At 35.9% G+C, this 24,808-nt stretch overlaps 1 protein-coding gene across 1 annotated transcript in view; it reads right to left on the reverse strand.

Moving 5' to 3' along the window:
• The window catches only part of HELLS (helicase, lymphoid specific), a 40,349-nt gene extending 19,985 nt beyond the window's left edge, over positions 1 to 20,364 (reverse strand). The window contains exons 1-10 of the mRNA XM_030865145.3: positions 20,233 to 20,364; positions 19,675 to 19,796; positions 14,831 to 14,953; positions 11,542 to 11,598; positions 9,056 to 9,092; positions 8,908 to 8,972; positions 6,055 to 6,096; positions 3,419 to 3,643; positions 2,857 to 3,039; positions 2,105 to 2,248 (exon numbers count right to left, since the gene is read on the reverse strand). Of these exons, the coding sequence (XP_030721005.1) occupies positions 2,105 to 2,248; positions 2,857 to 3,039; positions 3,419 to 3,643; positions 6,055 to 6,096; positions 8,908 to 8,972; positions 9,056 to 9,092; positions 11,542 to 11,598; positions 14,831 to 14,953; positions 19,675 to 19,796; positions 20,233 to 20,263 (1,029 nt within the window). The 5' untranslated portion in view covers positions 20,264 to 20,364. The remainder of the gene's footprint in view (positions 1 to 2,104; positions 2,249 to 2,856; positions 3,040 to 3,418; positions 3,644 to 6,054; positions 6,097 to 8,907; positions 8,973 to 9,055; positions 9,093 to 11,541; positions 11,599 to 14,830; positions 14,954 to 19,674; positions 19,797 to 20,232) is intronic.
• Positions 20,365 to 24,808: the final 4,444 nt, after the last annotated feature.

The following is a 24,808-nucleotide window of genomic DNA, read 5'->3' on the forward strand; positions in this document are numbered from 1 at the left end:
ATAAATGAATTAGTAAATGGACTCATTTACTTCTGCTGCCACTCAGGAATAGGAGTTCTGTACCCCTAATGCCATCAACCCCTAAAGCTAGGATCCTTGATATAATAATAAAAATTCAGTGAAAGGGAAAATTACAAAAATTCTAGCCACTGGCAAATGGAATTGACAAGGAAGCTTATTGTTTCAATATGGTCTGGCTATGGTAATCAAAATAATTAGAAGATCTTCATGTTATATTATTTAGTAGAAAACAGGTGTTTCAATAAGCAACATAAAGTATTACCATATTTATAAATTATACCTATATGCTAACAATAGTTATATAACACAGCAGTAGTAATTCTCAGGTAGAATTACAAGTGCTTTCAGGTTTTTCTGTACACTACTTTTTCCTACATGCAATATGTATTACTTTTACTGTGAAGACATAACTGCAAACCACATTCCAAAGTTCTACCAGCACACAAGTAAAATCTTACATACAGCTGAATCTTGAGCAACACAAATTTGAAATGCACGGGTCCACTCATATGCAGATTTTTTTCAGTAATAAATACCACATATAGTACTACAGGATTCATGAGTGGTTGAATCCATATCTGGAACTGCAGATATGGAGGGCCCACTATAAAATATATGCAAACTCTCTACTGCACATAGGGTTGGCGCCCCTAACCCCCATGTTGTTCAAGGGTCAACTGTACTGGTCAGAGTAAAACAAAGCAGTAAAGAACTGTATGTGAAATACATGGAGCAGTGAGGAAGAAGTTCAAAACACCAAAAAATGGGGCTTCCCTGGTGGCGCAGTGGTTGAGAGTCTGCCTGCCGATGCAGGGGACACGGGTTCGTGCCCTGGTCCGGGCCACAGGCCGCGGAGCGGCTGGGCCTGTGAGCCATGGCCGCTGAGCCTGCGCGTCCAGAGCCTGTGCTCCACAACGGGAGAGGCCACAACAGTGAGAGGCCCATGTTACCGAAGAAAAAAAAAAACACCAAAAACTGAACTGAGAGAGGCAATGAGAAGTCCATTTTCCAATTGCATTACAATAACTTGGGCACTAATAAATAAGTAGCTACAACACAAAGAAAAACAGATATGGGAATGTTATGCCATAGTAGGTCCATAAGATAATAAAAAATAACTTGTCTTCATATATTCCACTATTTAATTAAAATTAAATGGATAAGTTCTATATACTTAAAGCACTTGTCAGAGACATCTGTAATACATTCACAGATTAGGTCTATGTCTGGTTGATTTTAAAATGGTGTTGTGGAGGGAATTCCCTGGTGGCACAGTGGTTAGGACTCTGTGCTTCCACTGCAGGGGGCACGGGTTCGCTCCCTGGCCGGGAAACCAAGATCCTGCATGCTGTGCGGTGCAGCCAAAAAAATTAAATTAAATTAAATTAAAAAAAGAAAACAAGGAAAAAAATTTTAATTTTAAAATTAAAAAATAAATGAATAAATAAAATGGTGTCGTGGCTATAGATTAAAGTACCAAAGGCTTTAATTTTCTTGTTAGAGACTACAACCTTCATGTCAATCGTTCTTTTTTTTAAAAAATTTATTTATTTTGGCTGCATTGAGTCTTCATTGCTGAGCGTGGGCTTTCTCTAGCTGTGGCAAGCGGGGACTCCTCTTCGTTGCGGTGTATGTGCTTCTCACTGTGGTGGCTTCTCTTGTTGCAGAGCACGGCTTTAGGCACGCGGGCTTCAGTGGCGTACAGGTTCAGTAGTTGTGGCTTGCGGGCCCTAAAGTGGTGTACAGGTTCAGTAGTTGTCGCTCATGGGCCCTAAAGTGCAGGCTCAGTAGTTGTGGCACACGGGCTTAGTTGCTCCACGTCATGTGGGATCTTCCCGGACCAGAGCTCGAACCCGTGTCCCCTGCACTGACAGGCAGATTCATAACCACTGCACCACCAAGGAAGCCCATCAATCTTTCTGTTAATATAAACCTCCAGGTTCTAAAGGAATATGCACAATGCAATCTATTACTTCCATCAGAAAAAATAAACAAACAAATGCTACTGGATGGTGACAAAGTGTTATAAGTTAAGAAAAATGTGATTTATGGATTACAAAGAATCCAATAAGACCATTCATACCTGTAATGCATTTCGGTCTCTCATGGCTATCTCAAATGAAGTGATCACCACAGGATGAATCTGCAATGTCCCTTTCCGTTTGTGAATATGCTTTACCAATTTTCGACGTTCTTGCTGGGTACCATGATATAACATAGTAGGAATCTAAAAGATTTTATATTGATTTATAACCAACTTTAGAACAAAATGTAAATAACAACAATTTGTAAAATATAAAGTTAATCATTTCTGAAAGAAAAAATATAATTTAACTTTACTTCTATACTTCTATAACAAAATGAGTCAATCAATTCTAATAAATTATTGGGCTACTATGGGAGGATAAAAAAGCCATAAAACCAAATTGAGTGTAAGGTGAGAGAGATGGCGAAGTTATTTTTTGGAATATATACTCTCATAAGGCAATGATGTGGCTAAAATGCATAGGTATCGAAGGAAAACACCATAATAAGAATGAACAGAATTAAAAATAAATTCTACCCAGGTCTATCTCAGGTGAGTCAAATTATTTAAGGCACTAAAAACCACCCAGGGATGTTTTAGGCAAGATGTCTGAGATTACTATGGAAACTTAGTTTATTCTATATAAACTTAGAGAAGGTACTGCTGAGACTGAAAGATAAGTCAAATAAGATATAGTGCTACACAGAAATCAACATAATTTTAGTAAGAGATCTATAGCTTAATTCAGGCAACAAAACAATAAAACATTTGTAATGATAATATATTTAACAAAAGGAAACATGTCTTACTTCTGGTGTAAATCTTTGGAATTCAGCCATCCAGTTAGGAAGTGTAGACAAAGGGCCACAGACGAGAAAAGGTCCAGGTACTCCTCTCTGAATCATCAATGCAATTGTAGCAATGCATTGAACTGTCTTTCCCAATCCCATTTCATCTGCTAAAATGCCATTAATTCCATTTTCCCAAAGCATCTGGACAAAAATAATATACACTGTATTTAAATGCTGACATAAACACCTATTGAATCAGCAGTAAGTTTATTTCTTCTTTTAACCCAAAGATGATAATTATGATGAGACTGACATATGTACACCATAAGTTATAACAACACTTGTGGGAACTCAGTTATCAAAGCCATAAAAATGTTGGTAGCCTTGAATAAGATAATTTTTCACTTTCAAAAATTTACTCTGGGTAAATAAGTTAGAAAATAAGTATTTACACAGAAGTGTTTGTTTTATATATAATAGTGAAACACAGAAGGAACAACTCAAGTTGTGTTACATCATATTAATAGGTTATCATATAGAAATGAACCAATATCTTGTATTAAAATTGAGGATTCATTACCCTAAGCCATTCCATGCCTTCCACTTGGTACCATCGCATCACTCCTCCTGTGAAGTGTTTTGGTTGCTGAAAGGGTACTGGCTGTCCATTACATTTCCGAACTGGGTCAAAAAAGAATTTAGTATTTTGCCTAACCGTTTGAGATAATCTATCTTTAATTTTACTATTTGAATCTTTATTTTTCTGAAGATCTTCTACACAGAGATTAGAAGAGGAGCTTTCATCCTGTAAAGAAAAAAGTTTAATTAGAAGTTTAATACATAATAATGCTGCTACCCTCCATTAATCAGAAAATGTAACTGCTAATCAAAATTTGCCCAGTCGTATAATCATTGGGTATGAAAAAATAAAGCTACATGTTTAATAAAACCCTCTAGACAGTTAATTCCATTCCCCCACAAATTCAAAGCCACTGGAAAAAAAAAAACACTTCTGAAAATAACCCTTACATATAACAGGCATATACTTCTGAAATGACCTTTACAATTAAACATCCCTTCCAAACCTCTAAAATATGCTACCCAAGAATTTATTAAACTATTTTCTTAATAATTTCCTTCATCCATAGGCAGGATAACAGATAATGTCTGTTAAAAAAATTATTTTCAAGGAACATAAAAATATTTACTTTCATCTAAGTAATTACTTTCACTACAGGCAAAGGGGCAAAGTAAATACAGTTTAAAAACTCACTATATCAAACTTAAGAATGTCAATTTATCTGTTTGTGACACAGCACCAACTTATGACCAATGGTAGATTTTTATTGGTTAGCTATGTCCACAACTCTATTCTAAGAAAATGAAAACAAGGATTAAGTCAATTCAAAGGGAAGTCTTACAAATGGTTAAGTCTTATAAATGATGCCACAACTGGATATTCAACTGGAAAAATAGGAAACTTGAGTTTCACCACTCCCTACATAAAATCTGTGATGAAATGATATACCTAAACATCAAACCCAGAACCATAAAACTTTTATAAGAAAACAGAATAACTTGATAATTCTGTGATAGACAAACAGTTCTTATACAAGACAAAAAAGCACTAACCACCAAAAGAAAAAAGGTAATGATTTGGGCTATTACAAAATTTAAAATTTTCTGCTTATTAAAAGATATCATTAAGAAAATGAGTAGGCAAGCCACGAACTTAAAGAAAATACAGTCTATATATGTGACAACAGTGAGATTATAGAACTCGTATATCAACAAAACGACAAATAACTCAGTAACTGGGCAAAAGATATGAACAGAAACTTTACAAAAGAAAACATATAAACAGCCATTACAAACATGAAAATAAACTCTACATTAGTAATTAAGAAAATGCAAAATAAAACTACATGAGATTCATTTCACATTCAGTAGAACGGTTAAAATCAAAAAGATTAACAACATGAAATGCTGGCAATAGAGTAAAATGGTGTGTTCACTTTGGAAAAAGATCTGTACTTTCTTATAAAGTTGAATTACATTTACCATATGACCCAGCAATTCCATTCCTAGGTATATACAGAAAAAATATCAAAACATGTCCACACAAATATCTTTACACAAATTATCATAGCAGCCTCATTCAGAATAGTCACAAAGTGGAAACAATCCAAATGCTCATGAAGAAAATGGATTAAGACATTATAATATTCAATGGAATACTACTCAGCAATAAAAAGAAACCGACTAGCAACAAACTCAACAACATCAATGATTATTATCCACGCTGAATGAAAAGTAGCAGGAAATAAAAGAATACTATTTATATTTCATTTGTATGAAAACTAGATTGTGATAGAAGTTTTTTAAAAAATTGGGCAAAACTACTATAATAGAAGTCAAGAGGCAGTTGCCTTTAGGTTTGGGGTGGGGAAATGACTGGAAAGGGATACAAGGGATCCTTCTACCATAATAAGGTTCTAAATCTTGATTTGGATAATAGTTACACAGATGTATACATTTGTCAGAATTCTTCCAAATGAACACAAGATCTATGTTTATTTATTGTATATTATAAAATGTCAATTCCATAGTAAATTGTGGTAGAAGATTAGATTGGGCTTTATCTTTAAAAACGCAACTAAATATTTATTAAAAATATGCTTACTTAATCTTATTTACATTAAACATAGTTGGGTTATAACTGCATCATAAACAAATCCTTATACTGAACAAAGACTAAATCCTGTAATTATAGGGGTTTGGATAGTAAATACTCAGGTAACAAGGAACCTCTCTACATAAAATGAGGGGTTGAGGTGGGAGTAAAATCAAGCCTTCCCAAACAGAACCAAAGAAAATCTTGAAGGCCAGAAATAAGATTAAAGTATCCCTCAGGGCTTCCACAAGCTATGGAATATATACATGTGGAATGTATATATCCATATGGTTACAGTTACTTGCATCATTGCTAGACTCCCAAAGACCCATAAATTAATATTTACACACTAAGGAACATGCAATAGACCACCTAAACTTGATATATAAGAAGCATGTTAGGATAAAAAAAGCCAAATGGTTATTTTTTTTAAAAAAAGCTAAGAAATAGGATAACTAGTGAGAAAAAATGTACACTGGTGATTAAGAGATCAGGGAAGCAAATATGACTCCTAAATTTAATATCTATTATAAATCTCTTACCTCATTCTCCTTTTTACTTTTCTTAGCCACAGACAAAATTTCCTAAAACATTGAGAAAACAAAAACAAAATAACAACGAATGTGGTTCATTCATTTATTTAACATTTATTCTTGTTCTGATTTTATGCCAGGAAATGGGGATAAGCCTTGAAGGTAATTAGAATACAGGTGGACCTCAGACAAAATTAAGCCCATAGAATCTTTTTTTTTTTAACAGTTCAGGTCTTTTATTTTCTTTACACCATCATGCCATGAATTCATAGGGAATGAAGCTGATAGCATCTTATAAAATTCTGAATTCGTTAGCAGCGCTTAAAAATTGGGATATTTACTCCTAAATCTTCCAGCTTTTTTTTTTTTAGTTAAAGCTTATCTGAATAGACTAAGTCCAAATACACAAAGTCCTCTAGTACAGAGGCTGGCAAACTACAGACCGTGGACCAACTCCAGCCGGCAACCTGTTTTTATAAATGTCTAAATAAAGTTTAATTAGAAGAAAATCAGGCTCACTGGTTTACAATCTGTCTATGACTGCTTTCTGGATACAATGGCAAAGTTCAGGGTTGATTAGTTACCCACAAAACTACTGAAAGCCAAAAATGTTTACCATCTGGCCCTTTACAAAAAAAGTTCTCCAAACCCTGCTCTAGGTTACTACCATTATTCAAGTATTCACTCCCAAATGTACTACAGTCCCAACTCCAGCCCACTTTAGGCCTCTCTCTGGATTAGAGGACTGAGTTTGCAATCCTGAGCAAGAGGCAAAGACAAATACATTAAAAATACAGAATAAAAGTGTTCTGATTTTGAATTACCTACTAGATGCTAAGGGTAAGGAGACAATGTCCCTGGTGACTTAGGAGAGTATTATATCAAATTATCTGAAAAAGTTGTCATCAAGGGATAATCATTAAAGACAGAATTAGGCTGTATTTCAAGCAGAAAGAATAGCATGTGCAGAGGACCAAGGGAATAAAATAGTATGATACATTCAAGAAATTTTAAGCATATCTCAAATTTGAGATACACAGGAAAATGACAGGACATGTAAGTGAATGACACCACATACATACATGTGTATATGTAAAGTATTATGTAAGTATAGATGATATTCATATTCTAAGGCAGAAGAGATTTTATATAGAGAACGGATAGAAGAGCTGTATTTTAAAATGGATAGATAAACTGAACCTTTTTGGAGAACAATTTGTGAATGACTCAAAATGATACCAATTACTAAGTATTCTTTTTAGAAATTAAACCTCCTTAACTCCTGACACTGCTTACCTCTATAGCTTCATCCTTCACCACTTGTTTATTTACAAACTGGAGCCAAATATAATTTCCTTTTAAGTTTTTTTAACTTTCCAGGAACTTCCTGCCTCTGGACATTGGTCAAAGGTTATTTTCTCTTCCTACAACACATCCCCAGTAACCTCCCTATATCTTACTATTTCCCTATTAACCTACCCCCACCTCTAAATGATTTAACTTTTATCCAAGTCTCAACTTCCTAGATGAAACCTTTATGAACTTCCTGCTTGAGTTAAGAGCCCCTTTATATGCTCAATAGCATTTTCCAATTATCCAATTATATTTGACTACTTCCTTCTAAATTTTTCTCACTGGATATAGGCTAAGGCAAAGACAGTGATTATGTTACCGAGTCTAAGCTCGTACTGCTCACTGCTTGACAGGCCAATAATCAAAAGACACGAGTTGCTGGGGCAAGGAATAACAATTTTATTCGGAAAGCCAGCAAACCGAGAAGATGGTGGGCTCATGCCCCAAAGAACCATCTTGCCTGAGTTAGAATTCAGGCTCCTTTTATACTAAAAGGGGGTGGTGGTGGTGGAGTAAAGTCAAACATTTCCTGGTTCCCATCAGCCTCTGGAGGGGATGTGTTAATTTCTTCCTCCCTGTAGTCATTCACAGGTGGGCCTGGTCAGGATGTTTCCTGTGAGCTAAACAAAGGTATTTTAGCTTAATGCTCATTCCTGGGAAGCAGGGTTCCCAGAGATGGGCCATTATGTATAATTTAAGCTTATAGGCAACATCCCTTTAGTGACTAACTTATAATACAAAAGGTTCTTTCCTATTACAATTACCTTTCTTTACTAATTGATCTTATCCACTTAGAACAAAGTTTGTCCATAGCAGATATGCCACCAACATTTGATGAATTAAAATAACAGCCGTGTGATTAGCTAAACTTCAATAAATCTCATTAATAGTGTTTTCAAACCGCAGGCTGAGTGTGTTCCATAATAAATTGAGTGGGTCTCAACTATTATTTTTAAATGGGAAAAAAGGGAAAATATCAGAGTACATCCCTAGACTAAAGACAAGTATTATGTGAAACTTTATACCTTATGAAGATGTAAAGAGTTAGAATCTCAGGTAAAAGAAAAATGGAGTAGGTAATTAAGGTTAGAATTTTTTTAATATTAAGAATGTGATACATTAAATTATGCTTAAGGAATATTTAGGGTTTGTCATAACTGAGGACACTCTAATTAGTTTCTATTTAATGAGGTAATACGTGAGAAGGTGAAAAAAGAAATGGCTTTAGAAATGAGTTTATGATTTTAGTTCCTTAATGGTTTTCAAACAAAGAACAGAGTTCTTAAGATACAGTTTTGAGGTTCTAAGAAGTTATAATAATTTCTGATTAGGCCAAACTCATGCTCCTTTAACAAACAGGAAGATGGTACCATCTTCCTCCTTAAAACACTTAACTGGCTGAAAACCCAGGTAAATAACAGTAATCAATACAGCTTTAAGGTGGTTCAAAACCCACAATAGGTTTTACTCAACATCGAATCTTATGTATCCCTCCCCCCTTATTTTTACCTCTTTTGACATGACCTCTGAAATACTGTATGATTCATCTTCTCTTCCTCTTTTCTTTCTCATAACTATAAAAAAAAATTTATTTTTTATAGTAATTAAAACAAAAATATAAACACATAGTCTTCAAAACTGGAACAAGGAAATTTACCTGCATTCTCCTCACTTGCATCAATGGAATTTTTACCCTACAAAACAAGGATTTAGAGTATTATTTTCCTAAAGACTTCTACGGTATTACATGTTAAAAGGCACTGATTAGGTTAGCTTTCCTTGCAGTTGAACCACATCCACAACTCTTCACTATTATGCTTACCAAAAGGTAATCTTTTTCTGTATTTCCCTACTATAACTTGTTCGTAACCATATCCCTCTACTTTTTCCCAAAGACTCTACTTTCCTCAGTTTTCTTCCATGTAAGAGACATTTCAAAACTAAACAAAGAAGGCATTTTTATTTTGAAATTACCATGTACATCTTCTCTAACTGTATATTTATGCTGAAGATACTCACTGGGTATGGTATGGAAGGAGTACTCATTTTCAGTATAATTTATAAGTTAAATACAACTGACAGTAGAAATAAAAGAGAAAACCAACTGAAAAATTACTAGTGAAAGGAGATAAGGGAAAGGAAGAAGTGTTCAAAAACAAAGTTTCAGAATGAGAGCTGGCAAAGAATAGGTAGACAACATGTATGAAAAATAAAAATGACAAAGAAATAAGGTAAATATAAAAATGAAGTTAAAAATTTAAAGGATTAAAAAAGAAAATACCAAAAGAGACTAGTGAAATGGAATAGGCAGAATTTAATGGTTGACACCTTTAGAATAAAGGGAAAAAAACCCAAAACCTGGTATAAAAAGTTAGCTTGGTGAAAGTGAAGGCTGATTGAAATCGGCAGTTTGAAGAGTACCGAGTAAATGATTAAGCCAGTAAAATTATAAGTACATTCTTCAAAACCCCAAAATAAGCTCCTGGAATTCGCAACTGAGTCGAACATCAGTTTTCCACAATTGCTTTTGTTGCAAAGTTATCTGCTATGTACTTTAACATCACCAATAACCACACTAAGAATCAAGTAACTGGACTTAAAGATACCCTACCTATTTTTCCTATTGGCATTTTGATATTTTCTAACAAAGGCAGTTTGGTATAGAAATTAAGTGTGGAATCCGAAATTAATCCTAGGTTCAAATCCTGGCATTACTATTTATTAGATATGTGACCTTCAAAGTTAGTCAATTCTCATTCACAATAGTTGTGTTCTATAAAGTCGCTGTGAATACTGAACTAGTGAACACTGAATCAGTGCATCTAGAAGAAATACAAGTTTAGGTTCCTGCAAGCCTCTGGTCACATCTTCATCAACTGATCAACGCATAACCCTATTTTATGTATGTTGCTGTTTAAACACAGCTCATTTAAAACATATGCTGATTAACACTGAACTCAAAGCCAACAGCATTGTAACTCACATCTGAAGGAAGCTTATCTAACACACCTATTTTCTCCATAAGGAACATCACAGCCTTCTTGCAATAGAAACACTAGACAGCACTTCAGCACAATGTGGCTGACAGTCTTTTAAACAGCAAAACCACCAAAACCACAAAAATGCAAAAATCATGGCATTAAATAGACCACAAAGAGGACACTTGTTTACACTGTGACAACTTAAATAAGGCAGATAGCTTTGTTTGACCTCAGCTGGGAATGTGCATGTTGGGACTCTTAATTTTTTGCCATTCTGCATATACACATGTCTGAATGACCACAAAAACACAGGTGACAGATTTTAGCAAATAGGCTAAGTGGCAAGTATGGGATCTATAAATAATGAGGATGAACTGTGCTTTATCTCCTTGCATCAGCTTCTTTATACATAAAATGTAGATAATAACAGTATCTCTACCTAACAGAGCTGCTTTGAGAGTTAAGTAAAAACATGTAAAGCTTAGAACAATGCCCGGCACACAGTAAGTACTCAATAAATGTTACCTTTATTATTTCTCTTTTCACTAACACAAGTGTTGTTTGTATAATCCCTATCAATATGGCATTAAACAGCCTCATGTTAAAACATAGTCCCCAAAAAGATCACATCTAAAATTCAGGCTATCCCTAAATGAATGCTCTATCTGAAATGCTATTACCATGTATGTCATATGTTCCAATTTTGGTTCCACTGCTACAGCTATGTACAAGATACAAATTTAGATTATTTTTATGGCTCAAAGTTGACATGACGAGGTTAGAAGCATGAAGAAGAGTAAGCATTACATGCTCCAAAAGAGCTGGCGACTTATAAAATGCCTTGAGGTATAAAATATTTGCAGATTTCTCCCCAGATAAGAAAGTGAAATTTTGCTATTATGAAATATAGTCCACAGAATAAGAAACTAAAAAGGTCATAGTTTAGCTCTCCTCCCATATATCTAAAATACTGAGACAAAAAAACCCCTAAATAAATAAATAAAATACTGAGAAACAGATTTTACATATTTCTATGCAACCAACAAAGATAGGTTAGCAGATAAAGATTAAAATTAAATAGATGATCAGTAGTCAAAAGAATACAAGAGAATGTCTTCGATATCTAAGGTAACATATACAAAATATTCTAGCTTACTATTACCTTAGCAACTTTTAAAGATTCCTTTTTTCTCTCCAATTTCTCTTTCTTCTTCTGTTCCTGTAACATAATTTTTTCTTAGTGTCAAAAGTGGAAAATGCAAAGTATGAAACACACATCTCAAATAACTTAAGTTCGCAATGAAGAAACTGTATATAAAAATTAAAAAACAAGAACTTGCGCTTCAAGCCTTTATGGAGTAACAGAGAACAGATTTACCCTCCTGCCTTAAGCAACTAAAATCTAAATATATCAGTGGTTTTCAGCAACATGCAGCAAAGGACAGTGAACACTGTCCTGTGAACAGATTTACCCTCCTGCCTCAAGCAACTAAAATCTAGATAAAATATATCTGGTTTTCAGCAACACGCAGCAAAGAACAGTGAACACTGTCATGAACCACGCGAATCTTCTGACTGCCCAGCTTACTGCCTGGAGGCAACTTCCAAGTGCAAATAATGGAGGGAGAACCCAAATAGAGCTCAACAGTCTTCCTGAGTTGAAAAGACAGAGTGCAAAACTCAGAGGAGCTAGCAAACCAAGGTCAAGTATCAGAGAGGGGACAGTTTCATACAAAAGAGGCTCTGAAGATCTGTAGTGGCATCCTCAGGCTGAGTACTGATCAGTGTGTGAGTGTAAGAAAATGAAGGCCAGGAAAAGAGCAACTAGAAAGCAGGTAGAACAATCCCTGTGCTCACAAGGGCTCAGGAACAGTTCACATTCCCGTCAGCCAAAGCTGAAGGGCCTCTTAATGTATGGGGCTTCAAGAACATTCAGAAGAGGGACCAAGTTATTCTTGGACTAAAAAAGCTGTTCCATAAGCCCCCTAACAAAGCTTTAAAAGCAGGACAGAAAACGATTCAAACCATTTCCAAGAGGTGTTTAAAAGAGTATTTACCTTACAGTGAGTCATTAAGCTTGGTATTTGTTTTTCTGTTTCATTTTACCAAACGAAGGGTTAAAAAGGGCTTCAACAAAGGAAAAAGAGAATTTAGCAAATGTAGCAAAATCTTGATTGATAACTGTTAAATGTGAATGATGGGGACAAAAGGATTTATTGTAGTACTGACACTTGCCCAAGTTTTTAAATCTTCATACTTCTAGTGGACTATAAATAAATTATACAGTGTCTTAGATGATAAATGCAATGCGAAGAAAAGAACAAGGTAAAGGGGATCAGGAGTGTGAGGATGGAGGTGCCAGGTAACTTTATTTAAGGTTGTCAGGGCAGGTCTCATTGAGAAAACATGTAAGCCAAAGCTTGAAGATGATGATGAAGTAAGCCAGGCAGATATCTATTGAGAAGAGGGTTCCAAGTAGAAAACAGCCAGTGCAAAGGCCTAAAGGCCGGAAACACACCTAGAACAAGGTCTGAAAGGTATGGGGGTTGAGGGAGGCAACCAGACTGCTTATAGTCTTGTAGGCCATCCTAAGGACTTTGGCTTTGTTAGAAACAATGTAAGCTAGAAAGCAGTGAAACATCATTAAAATACTGCAAGTGGGTGGGGGGAAGCACTAAAGAAAAATAAATTCTTCACTCAGTAGAAAATCTTTCAAAAATAAAGGTAGATGAAGACTTTTTCAGAGATAAAAACTAAAAGAACCTAACACCAACAGAAAATGCAAACAAATCTATAATAACAGAAAGCAGATCAGTGGCTATCTGGTGATGAAGACAGGAAGTGAGGGATGGGAGAAAATTAAATAAAAGGGGCAGAATTCAACCATAAAAAAAAGAATGTGATCTTGCTATTTGCGACAATATGGATGGACCTTGAGGGCATTATACTAAGTGAAGTAAGAGAGAAAAACAAATACTATATGATTTCACTTACATGTGGAATCTTAAAAAAAAAAAAAGGCTCACAGATTCAGAGAACAGACCGGTGGTTGGGGGGTGGGGGGGTGAGGGGGGAGGTCAAAAGGTATAAATTTCCTGTTATAAAATAAACAAGTCATGGATGGGGATGTACTATACAGCATGGTGACCATAATTAATAATACTTATTGCATATTTGAAAGTTGTTAAGAGAAATAAATCTTAAAAGTTCCCATCACAAGGGAAAAATTTTTTAACTGTGTACAGTGACAATGTTAACTAGACTTACTGTGATCATTTTGCAATATATACAAATATTGAATCATTACACTGTACACCTGAAACTAATATAATGTTACATGTCAACTGTATCTCATTAAAAATGGGGGGACAGGAAGAATTTTTTGGAATTAATGGTTATGTTCATTACCTTGGTTGTGGTGGCTTCATGGGTATACATTTTTTAAATGTACAGTTTTGTGTATATCAGTTATATTTCAATAAAGCAATTTTTAGAAAAGGAGACTGAGCAACATAAAATTCACAATTTCTGGCATCCAAAAAATATCACTAGACAGGATAAAAATCAGTTAACAGTTGACTAAAAAAATAAATGTTGGAGTAAAGCAATTTATATTGAGGAAACTCAACAGCTCAGGGATTGGCAGGCAGCACAGTGAGGATGAAGTTGGAACTAAAAACAGGAGTTTTGTTCTAATGTCTGCTTAGAAGCAGTTACTCTTGAATGAAACACATCTTGAATGACAAAAGCAAACTACAGAAGAACTACATATAGTATGATACCATTCTTATAAGGCTCAAAATAAGCAAGACCAAAAATATACACTGTTTATGGATATATACACATGTGATATATGTTAAACTATTTTTTTAAGCAGAAAAATGATAAATACAAAATTCATGATGGTAATTACCTCTGGGTTAGGATGGTAAACGAGGCAAGGAGATGGGAAAGAGAAGCAGAAATGTAGGTGCAAAAATATTTAGAATGTCCTAGTTCTTAATCCTTGTTCATTTAATTAATACAGTATTCATAATTTAAAAAAAATGTTGGTATATTCATACAATGGAATGCTTCTTAGGAATAAAAATGATCTACTAAATTAATACATGTAAGTGAATCTTAAAAATATGCTGAGCTAAAAAAGTGAGACACCAAGAGTGCTTATCATATGATTCCATTTATATAATATTCTAGAAAAAACAATACTAATTTATAGTGGCAGAAAACAGAAACCAGTGGTTGTCCGGGGCCAGAAGCAGAGACCACTGAGAGAAGAAAACTTCTTGGGATAATGGAAATGTTCTTTATCTTGACTGTGCCGGTGGTTACACAGGTCAAAACTCATCTAACTCTTAAAATGTGTGCAATTTATTGTATGTAATTTATATCTCAATAAAGCTTATTTTAAAAATTTAAGCTATTAGCTATAATCAATCACATATACATACCTCTAACTGCTGCTGTTCCATTTTAGTCAATAAAAATTTGGAGTAAATATTGCTTTTTTCAAGCAAATGCTGAAGTCTACGATATCGAATGTCCATGGACTCTCTATCCCAAGACATGCGAGCCTATCCAAAGAGAAAGTTTCCATAATTATTAACGGTTTCCTGACATACACTGATTTTTTTTTGCATAAGGTGTAACAAAGATGACCAAACAACTGCTCTTTAGGTTTAATATATTTCCTGTAATTCATGAAAAATATTTTTATTAAATTCACTTACTAAAAATGGTTATCTTCCAAACAAAAACCTAGAATAGCTAAAAAAAAAATGATTCTGGGGTTCAACAGGCAATCTGGCAAAGTATAGCGTGGCTACCAAAATACTGAAATTTCAGACACTGAATATATGGTTATTGGCATCTACAGAATTGAAGGTCCATTTTCAAAATATTTGAAATTAAAGTGAGAAAGCAAATATTTAATTCAAGTTGTATTTAAGTTTTTACAAAACCAAATCATTTCAGAAAAGAAAAATTTTATACACCAGTTTAATTTGAAGGAGCAATGGAATTAAAAGATAGTCTCATTGGCTAGGAATCAGAACATCTAGTTTTAGAACTTAAAAACTATGTTGTCAAAATATTTAAACGTGCTAAATCTACTGTTTATTTCTTACAAGCCTCTTTCCTCCTCAGTATTGTGTTGCCCAAGCTTTGCCCTTACCTTTTAGCTTTCTACTCTCATACTCTTACCTTTATCTTTCACCTCTGTACGCCTTCCATTTACAAACCTCTGCTTTCCATATTACTTTTACACACCATTTATTTATTGATTTGTAAGAGTATACAACAGTCTAGTGGCTGAGGAGGAACCCTCTCAATTCACAATAAAAGTTAAACATTTTAACAGAACAATAACAGAGGGCACAAGAGAGAAAACAAAAGCAACAAATAAATAGTATAGTTCAACGGTCCACAAACATTTTCTGTAAAAGGGCAAAGGGCAAATATTTAAATATTTCAGCATGATATGGTTTGTATTGCAAATACTCAAATCTGCCTTCGAGCAGTTATAGACAACACGTAAACAAAAGTTGTGTTCCACTAAAACAGACATAAGGCCAAATCCAGTTCATAATTTGCCAACCAAATACTGTAATCTGAACTCAAAAGAAAAGCATTAAGTGGGCTGAAGTCAAGTGAGAGTTGAATATATGCAAATCTTACTAACCAGCAATTCCACTCCTGAGCGTGTGTGTGTGAGGTAAATTTAATTTAGTGTTAAGGCTTGACCTTATAAATCAGACACCAGTATATACTAACTTATATTTCCCAGATGTTATGTCATCTAATTTTTCTTTCAAAATAAATTTATTTTCTATTACAAAAGCAGTGACAATAAGATACCTAATAAATTTAATGAAATACATGCGCATTACAAGAAAATAAAAAATCTTTAAAAAATCATCCATAGTCTTACCCGTGCAGATAATCTGTTGACGTCTCATAAAACTCTATTTTCAGTTCTTTTAGGACAGCCTTTCTTTTACTATTACCAACGTACTACTATGATTACAATAGTCAGTCACTGAATGAAATGGATATTATAAATGAGATGGAATTACTTAAAACTTTATAAAAATGAATTCTTAAACTTAACTTTATTTTAGTTAAAATACTTTGTGCTTAATTTATCTGCTGCCTTAAGTCCTGTTCAGAATAAATCAGCATACATCTTTGAAGTAATTAAAGCTTAAAGGCGCCATCATGGAACAATAATTTATAATATAATTAAAATATGCCAATGGTTAACCTTTAAACCCAGTCTTCTGTATTTCAAAATAATTCTGTAGTAAATCTTCTCATCTATCATTACTCTCTCTTGACTTAATTTTGTTATTTGTTAATATTAAAGTAAATTGTAGCTTCATCTGTGGAAAGTATTCAATACTGAGTGCCTGGTGGGAAGCATCTCTTGATGAGAGAGTGAGAGAGTATGCCAGTGGCCACCAAGAGCATAAATTCTCCACTGTCTACCCCATTACCTCTCCCAAACCCCAGTTTTATTTATTTCTTTATTTTGTGGAGGGAGTTCTATTTCAGGTTACACAATATGAACTGTTTTCCTTTTTTACCTTTCCAAGAACCCTCACAACTCTTACCATTCCCCTTCCCCCACGTACACAGAAGTTAAAGCTACTCTCAAGTATTCTAGACTAACAATGACTTCTTTCAAAAGGAAATGCAGGTGAAAAGTCAAAGAAAATAACTGTAGCAAATGAATGTCAAAATCATTCTCCAGGATCTTCACAAACCTTCAAATCTCCTAAAGCAAAGTAAATGCTTCTCATTAAGAACTTAAGCTAGCTCTTCCTCTCTTAAGTACTTCTAAATATATGCCCATAAATACTGAATTCTCCCAAAAGAAAAGGAATCATTACTTTTGTGTACTGAATTTTTTGGCTCCAAAGACATGTAAGAGAGAGACTTATTCTTAGAATTTTCTCTACAGTCACTGAGGGAATAATTTGTAAGTGTCAAGGACAAAAAGTAATCAAATTCTTTCAATACCTGTACATAAAAAGATACATAATAACAATGAACCACAATCCTACTAGGTTTTTAGCAAATTACACCCTGCACTAATAGGATTGAAAAGAGCTTTATTCATGGAAGTACTGAAAAATGGATTAAAAATTGCTATTTTAAGTTCTATGGTGCATAACTGCTAAAGAAAAGCTAGTTGTACCATACCTATCCCTCAAGAGTAACAATTCCAAAAAACTTTAGGATTGCAAAATGTTCAAGAGCTTAAAAATTTCACTGAAAGTAGAAGTTATTTTGATCCCTAGTTTAATCAGCAAATACTTATGGTACTATAAATTTTGACGGACCTTTAAATTTATTTATTTAAAAAATTTTTTTTGGCCACACCGCACCGCACCGCTTGTGGGATCTTAGTTACCCGACCAGGGAAAGAACCTGGGCCCACAGCAGTGAAAGCCTCGAGTCCTAACCACTGGACCACCAGGGAATTCCCTGATAGACCTTTTTTAAATGTGAAAATAATCTTTCTTCACTTGAACTCATGCATTCTTGAAATGTATTCTTATTACACCTCATATCTTTCTTCAAATAGCATTTCCTTAACCAACAATCTTCATGGGTTATAAAAGTGAACTACACTACTCAAAATTAAGGGTTTATCACTTACAATCTCTGGAGTTGATTCTACTCTGGACCATGCCCCAGGATTCATCCTTTACAATTCACCTTGTTACAATGGCTAGTAAGTATATTTATTTTATTATATAATCATATATGTTAGGTAATATATTATAAAATATTCTTTTACCTTAGTTAGAAATTCAATAGACATTTACTATAGCCTACTATTTGCCAGGTGCACAGCCTACAAAAACAAAACAATGTGATGTGCCCTCAAGAAACAAAGTGAGAAAGAATCAAGTAAGTAAGGATAATACTGTCTAACAAAGTACTGTAGGAATGCATAGAATGAGTAAAGGTGGTTCAAGGTTGACCTCCCAATTCTATTAAAATTTGTTAATATACTACCTTACCGGATTATGGTCAACTACAGATGATCAGTAATAATGGAACTATTATATACTGGAGTGAAAGTATAGCAAGGTGGTTAAAAAGTGTGAATTCTGGAACCACATGGCCTACATTACCATCTCTAGCTGAGGGACCCCAGGCAACCTCTAGGTGCCTCAGTTTCCTCATCTGTAAAGTGGAATGAAAATAGAACCTAGTTTATAGACTATTTTAATAAAAGTAATAGTTTATACTAGTAATTAAACTAGTAAGTTTAATAATAGTAATCATAATGAGTTTAATAATGATATCTACTTGATACTATTGAGGATTCAATGAGTAAAATACATGTACAGCATTCAGAACAGTGACTGACTCACCATAAATGATCATGAGGTGTCAAAAATGCTAACAAAATTATCATTATTGTTGATATAAAATAGCAGGGACTAACTAATTCATTACTTGCCTTTGGAGTGCATTATTCCCCAATTTGAGTAGTTCTGTAATTACATGGAGTTAATTCAATATTAATGTCCTCAGAGAGGTTTAGTGTTAAGGACAAGAACTCTGGAGACAGCCAAACTTGAGTTCACTAGTGTGTGACCTGACCCCCAATTACCTCAGTTTCATCATATGTAAGTGGAGATATCAAAAGTACCTAAATAACCATAATACTGGGAGGGTTAAATAAATTATTACAAGAAAATCACTTAGTAGGCAGCACATAAGATGTAGTAGGTGTCAGTCTTCTTGCATATGCAATAATGAAGCAACAGGGTGGGACAGTGCTGGAATAAAATATACTTAAAAACTGAAGTTTTTCAAGAGGTTAAAAACTGCTTTTAGTAACCTACAAAATACTCTGTACCAGAAAACCACAAGGATAATTAACTATTCGTTGAAAAAGTACATCACATTTTAACCTAAAGGATCTTACTCGGCAATAGTCCAAGAAATGTAAAAGAAAGCAAAAAACAAGTTGATCACTTAGGTGGAAAACAGCACTGAAAGAATTCACTAAAAATAATTCACTACCGACTTTGGAAGAATTATAATAGCTAAACAATCAATTTGAAATGCTCACCTAAGAGAAATGAGGCCACTTTATAGACCAAGACTATATCTGATAGAAGCCTCATTCAAAGCTCATGCAAAGGTTTCTCAAAAATAGCATCGGTAAACAGAGATAAATAAGGAAGCCCGTTTTAAAGCTGATGAAAAACCAGACTAGTAAACTTAAGCACACAAACCACACCCCCGACGATGAACTTGATGCCTATTTTACCTTTTCTAGCATCTTCCTCTCTCTCTCTAGCCCAGCAGCTTCAAGCTGTTCTTCCTCCTCTACCATGGCTGGAGTAATCACGGCAGTCTCCGGCTGTTCAACCACATCTGGAGCTACGGACCCTAGGAGAGGACAAGGCTTTTAAATTGCAGCTTTAAAAAATGACCAGTTACTCAACTTCCGAGTAAACAACCTTCCTCCCTTTCCCAGGTGCATTTGCGGCAAACCATGAAGACCCAGGGGGACGCCAGTATCACCTCTCAGAAGAAATCCTAAGCCTTCACTATGTCAACAAGTTGCCTGGACCCCAGTTTACAAATGGAGATGTTTGGGAAAACGCAGCTCCCCTGTGTCAAATTTCCTATACCATGCAAATATGCGCAGTTCCGGGTGTCCCCCACTCACTCCCCACAGAAAAGGTAACCCTCCTTTCCTCCTCAGTCTCTGCCCGGGGTCGCCTCTCCCCTCAAAAGCTCGGCGGCAGTCTCTCCATGCTGCTCCCGCACCCCCGCCCCGGACACCGCCGCCCGCTCCGGGAGGCAGGTTCTCCTCACTCACCGCCACTGCTAGCGGGGCGCTGCGCCGGCATGGCTGGACACACACTCCGGAACCGGGTGCCCTCCTCACAGCGCCTGCAACGCCGCGCGCTAAAACCTCCCAGCCGCTTGCCGGTCCCAGTCTCCCGGCCAGGTGTCCAGCCAGAGAAAAACGCGCGCTTCTCCTTCGCGGGAAAACGCCGTCATCTCGCGATACTTCGTGCTCTCCACTCCGCCCCCGAGTCCCGGTGGCGCGAGACTTGGCGAAGTTTGGTTTTCGTCAGAACTCTCTTGGGAGACTGTGAGCTTTTCCGAGGACCTCGGGTTTGGGGAAGCTGGGTTCTGCTGCAGAAGTCAGCCTTAAACTAGCTGTGTGATACTAGGCGAGTCTGCCTACCGTGGAGGGCCCGGTTTCCTCACCTAATTGATGATGGTGCCGCACTATGCAGACTTCAGTAGCGCTCTTGTTTGCAAGGTACCTTCACACACTGGCTACTGTGATTAAATCCTGCCAATGGATGATCCTTTAGGTAGAAAGATGTACTGAGTATCCAGGTGAAGATGTCAGAGACTAATATTGCTAAACTTTGCCACCATCTGCAGTTCACATTTTGAGTGAAAATTCCCCGAAATGACCCAGAAGAGAGCTCTTTTTGTGGCTGGGATAGGAGAGAGAAATAAGATTATGGTAGCGTTCTTGTTGAAAAGTTATTTCAGGATAAGGGAGAACTTAATGCAGTGATAAGCCTACCGGAGTGGCCAGTAGAAAAGACGTAAGGTTCAGGAATTCAATAGACCAGTTATTAGAGAAGGCACCTGAAGGGAGGAGCTGGGCTTTTCTTGTCCCTTGGTTTTCACTTCAGCCTGCAGTCCCTCCCTTTCTTACCTGCAGTCCCTTTTAACAAGTTCTTTTGCCACCCCTCGCCCCAACCTCAGAATTTAGGGTATACCTGCCATGTAACCACCTGTTTCCTCCATTTCTGACTCCAACAACTTTAATTATTTGTAATTGTACAAAATTTAAGGGTTTACAATGCACGTCACGTCCCTCATAACCATCTTCAGCAACCTTCATAACACTGAGATTAGCAGAGCAGATTGTTTTTATCCCTACGTTATAGGTGAGAAAACTGATGCTCACAGAGGATAAATTAACTTGCCCAGAAGCCTACAGACACTTTGTGATACAACAGTAGCCAAACCCAGGTCTTTGGAAAACTAGTTCAGTATTAAGATAAATTATAACCTCCATTAGTAATTATTCTTAAATCATACCTCTTTCTTATCAAAGACAATACCTATCAGTCAGTCTCACACTACTAAGATTTCTGACCTTCACCAAACTAACTCCGAAATTTCTTGCCCCGACTTCTGAAATACTGCTTTTTACAGGGGTTTTCCCTAAGGTACTGAAAATCTTTTCTTGTTCCCTCTTTTGAACTCAATTGTGGCCCACCTCCCCAGTCTTTCCTCTGTCTGTTTTTTCTCTGTTGTTCCTTGCAGTATCTGCTCTACAGACTTCGATGATCAACTCAAGGCCAACAACTTCCCTTCTGATTCCTCAGAGATCAAATGGGGAAGATTTATCCAAACACACGAGGGATGGAATTCAAGGCAATTTCATCTCATTCTCAAAGGACAGGAATCTCATCTAATATCTTAGCCCCACACTTGACACGAGTTGCACTGGGTGTTTCCGGACATGTTTGCCACTGTGCAGACCTCAAGAGTGGCTATGAAAAGTTTTGTTCATTCACTTTAAGGGTATACATTTAAATGTCATCTGGGTACCTGTAACTTTTCTAGGTGCTGTACAGCAGTGAACCAGGCAAACAGGATTCCTGTTGATATGGCACTCACCTTCCAGGAGTTGAGACAACTACGTATATGTGAGAAATTCTCTGCAAAATATTAGAATAGAGTGGTGTGAGAGTAACTGGGTAGTTAGTTTAGACTGGGTAATCAGGTATCTGAGGAAGTGACAGACTTTTAAGCTGAGAACCAAATGTCAAGCAGCCAGCTAGTCCAGGGGAAGAATGGGCCAAGCAGAAGCTACAGCTAGGGCAAAGAGAATAAGGCAGGAATAAGCTTGGGTATGTTTTGAATATCAGAAGAAGACCAGTATGATTGAAGCAGAGTTGACAAGAGGGTGTGGCACAAAAAATCAGAGGTAGACTGTCCAGATGAGCCACAAAATGCCGTCTTCTTCTAGATTTCTTAATGGCTTCACCATCCACCCAATCAAAGAAGTGAAACAAAACAGTCAAAAAACAAAACCACTGCTCCCTCTTGCTTATATGGCCCCACTTCCTGCCTACCTCACAAAGTAAACAATGGCTATGAGACAGAACTCCCCTTCCAGATTCCCAACACCAAGCTTACAAACCTACCTGCATCTAACACCTTTTCCACTTTCTCTCATGATATGCTCTGGATCCATCTCCCTGCAGCCTATTCAGGAACCTTAGATTATACATTACCCCATTCACTCTTTATTTCTTAAACCTCTACTGAATATTTTCCATTAGTACTTAAATACTTGAACACACACCAAAGTAACAAAGGAAATCAATGACTATGCATGGTCAAATTTAATGGACATCTCTCAGTCCTCATCTCAACCTCATTGACACCTGACACTATTGATCACTTCTTTATGGAAACACATTTGGCCCTTGTTTTTTCTGACCCCCACGCTCTCCTGATATTCCTATTTCTGACGTCTACTAGTTCATTCTCCTCTAGCCAGTCTCTAAGTGTTGAACTTCTGAGTGAACCAGAAATGATCTGAGTTTCTAACTAATTGTATAAGCTAATAAAAATATTTTAAATGAAAGGTAAGTTCACTAGGAATGGTCCAAAATAAAAACAATCTGTTCATCCATATCTATCATGTGTAGTGCCAAGTGCTATTTTGGGCACTAGCAATTTGGAGGTAATAAAAGACAAGACAATCTTTCTGAACTCAGAGTTTACATTGTAGTGGAAACAATAGACGACTATATAAAATAATGTTAGCTAGTGGTAAGTAATAGATAACTATAAAGAAATATGAAGTACGGTAAGGTCATGATACTGACAGAGGATGGGTAGAGAACAGTCTGACTCTGAGTAAACAGACATTAAGTAGAGACCTAAATGAGAAGATAATATAAACCATACGAAGACTTAGGCAAAGAATATTTCCAAAGGAAAAGTAAGAGTAAAAGCCCTTAGGTAGATAGGAAATTGGGAGATTGAGAAATCAGATCCACAGTGAAGTTAATAAGGTTGAGTGGCAGTTGAAATTGTAGAGATAGAGACTAGAATAAATAGGAACTTGTAATAAAAATTTGGATTTTTATTATGAGGAATGTCACTAGAGGGTCCTGACTAAGGAATAATAGGATTTGATTCACATGTTTAAAAGATCATAAAACATGCAGTCTAATTAAAAGTGTGATGAGAATTGTTTAGTTTTTCAACGGCTCATATAAGTGGCTTTAAAAATCAAATCAGAACTATTACCACTAAGTTATGACAAATTTACTGCATACACAATTTATTTAAAATCACTTGGTATAAATTAAGAATAAAACAAACCCTATCATTCAAACACTTTCCAATTTATTTTCACACTTTAAAGCCCAAACACAGGCATTCAAAGCATTTTACAATCTACAAAAGTTTTAATCAAGTTAATACTTCCCTTTCAAAGTTTTTTAAGAATATAGAAGCTAAAATTAAAAGCCTTAGGATTTATTTGATAATCAGAATACATCATGTACTTACAATATTGATTATCAATACTGCTTAGACCAAAAACATTTGAGGCTTCACTTTCTGCTTTTATACCATTTTGTATAGTGTTGTACATGAAGATGAAAAGTGAGAACAAACGTATATACCCCATTGTTATCAATTTTATATACTCCTTCACGTCTATATTAATCATTTACACTTTTATTACAAAAATGATTTTTTCAAATATATTGCAATAGTACATGTCATTTTTACCTTAAATAATGGAAGTACTGTTTACTTAAACGTTCAAAAAATGAAGCACTTTAAAAATTTATTTATTTATTAATTTTGGCTGCGTTGGGTCTTCGTTGAGCACGTGGGCTTTCTCTAGTTGCGGCGAGTGGGGGCTACTCTTCGTTGTGGTGCGCGGGCTTCTCATTGCGGTGGCTTCTCTTGTTGCGGAGCACGGGCTCTAGGCGCGCAGGCTTCGGTAGTTGTGGCACATGGGCTCAGTAGTTGTGGCTCACAGGCTCTAGAGCACAGGCTCAGTAGTTGTGGCACACGGGCTTAGTTGTTCCGTGGCATGTGGGATCTTCCCAGACCAGGGCTCGAACCTGTGTCCCCTGCATTGGCAGGCGGATTCCTAACCACTGTACCACCAGGGAAGCCCGCAATGCAATTTTCGTAAAGTCAAATTTCCTTCTTGGAGTATTTTAGAAAATAAACCCAACTCACGTAATAAAATGTACAAAATAAAACCTCAATTGGAACCAAGAGAAGATCAATATGAATGGTAGAATGTTTATAAAGAAATGCAGTTTTGCTAACTTCCCAAGCCTTGTAACTTTATGTAGCCTATCAAAATATTGAGGCAG

The sequence above is a fragment of the Globicephala melas genome, chromosome 16, assembly GCF_963455315.2.
Source record: "Globicephala melas chromosome 16, mGloMel1.2, whole genome shotgun sequence".
Classification (NCBI taxonomy): domain Eukaryota; kingdom Metazoa; phylum Chordata; class Mammalia; order Artiodactyla; family Delphinidae; genus Globicephala; species Globicephala melas.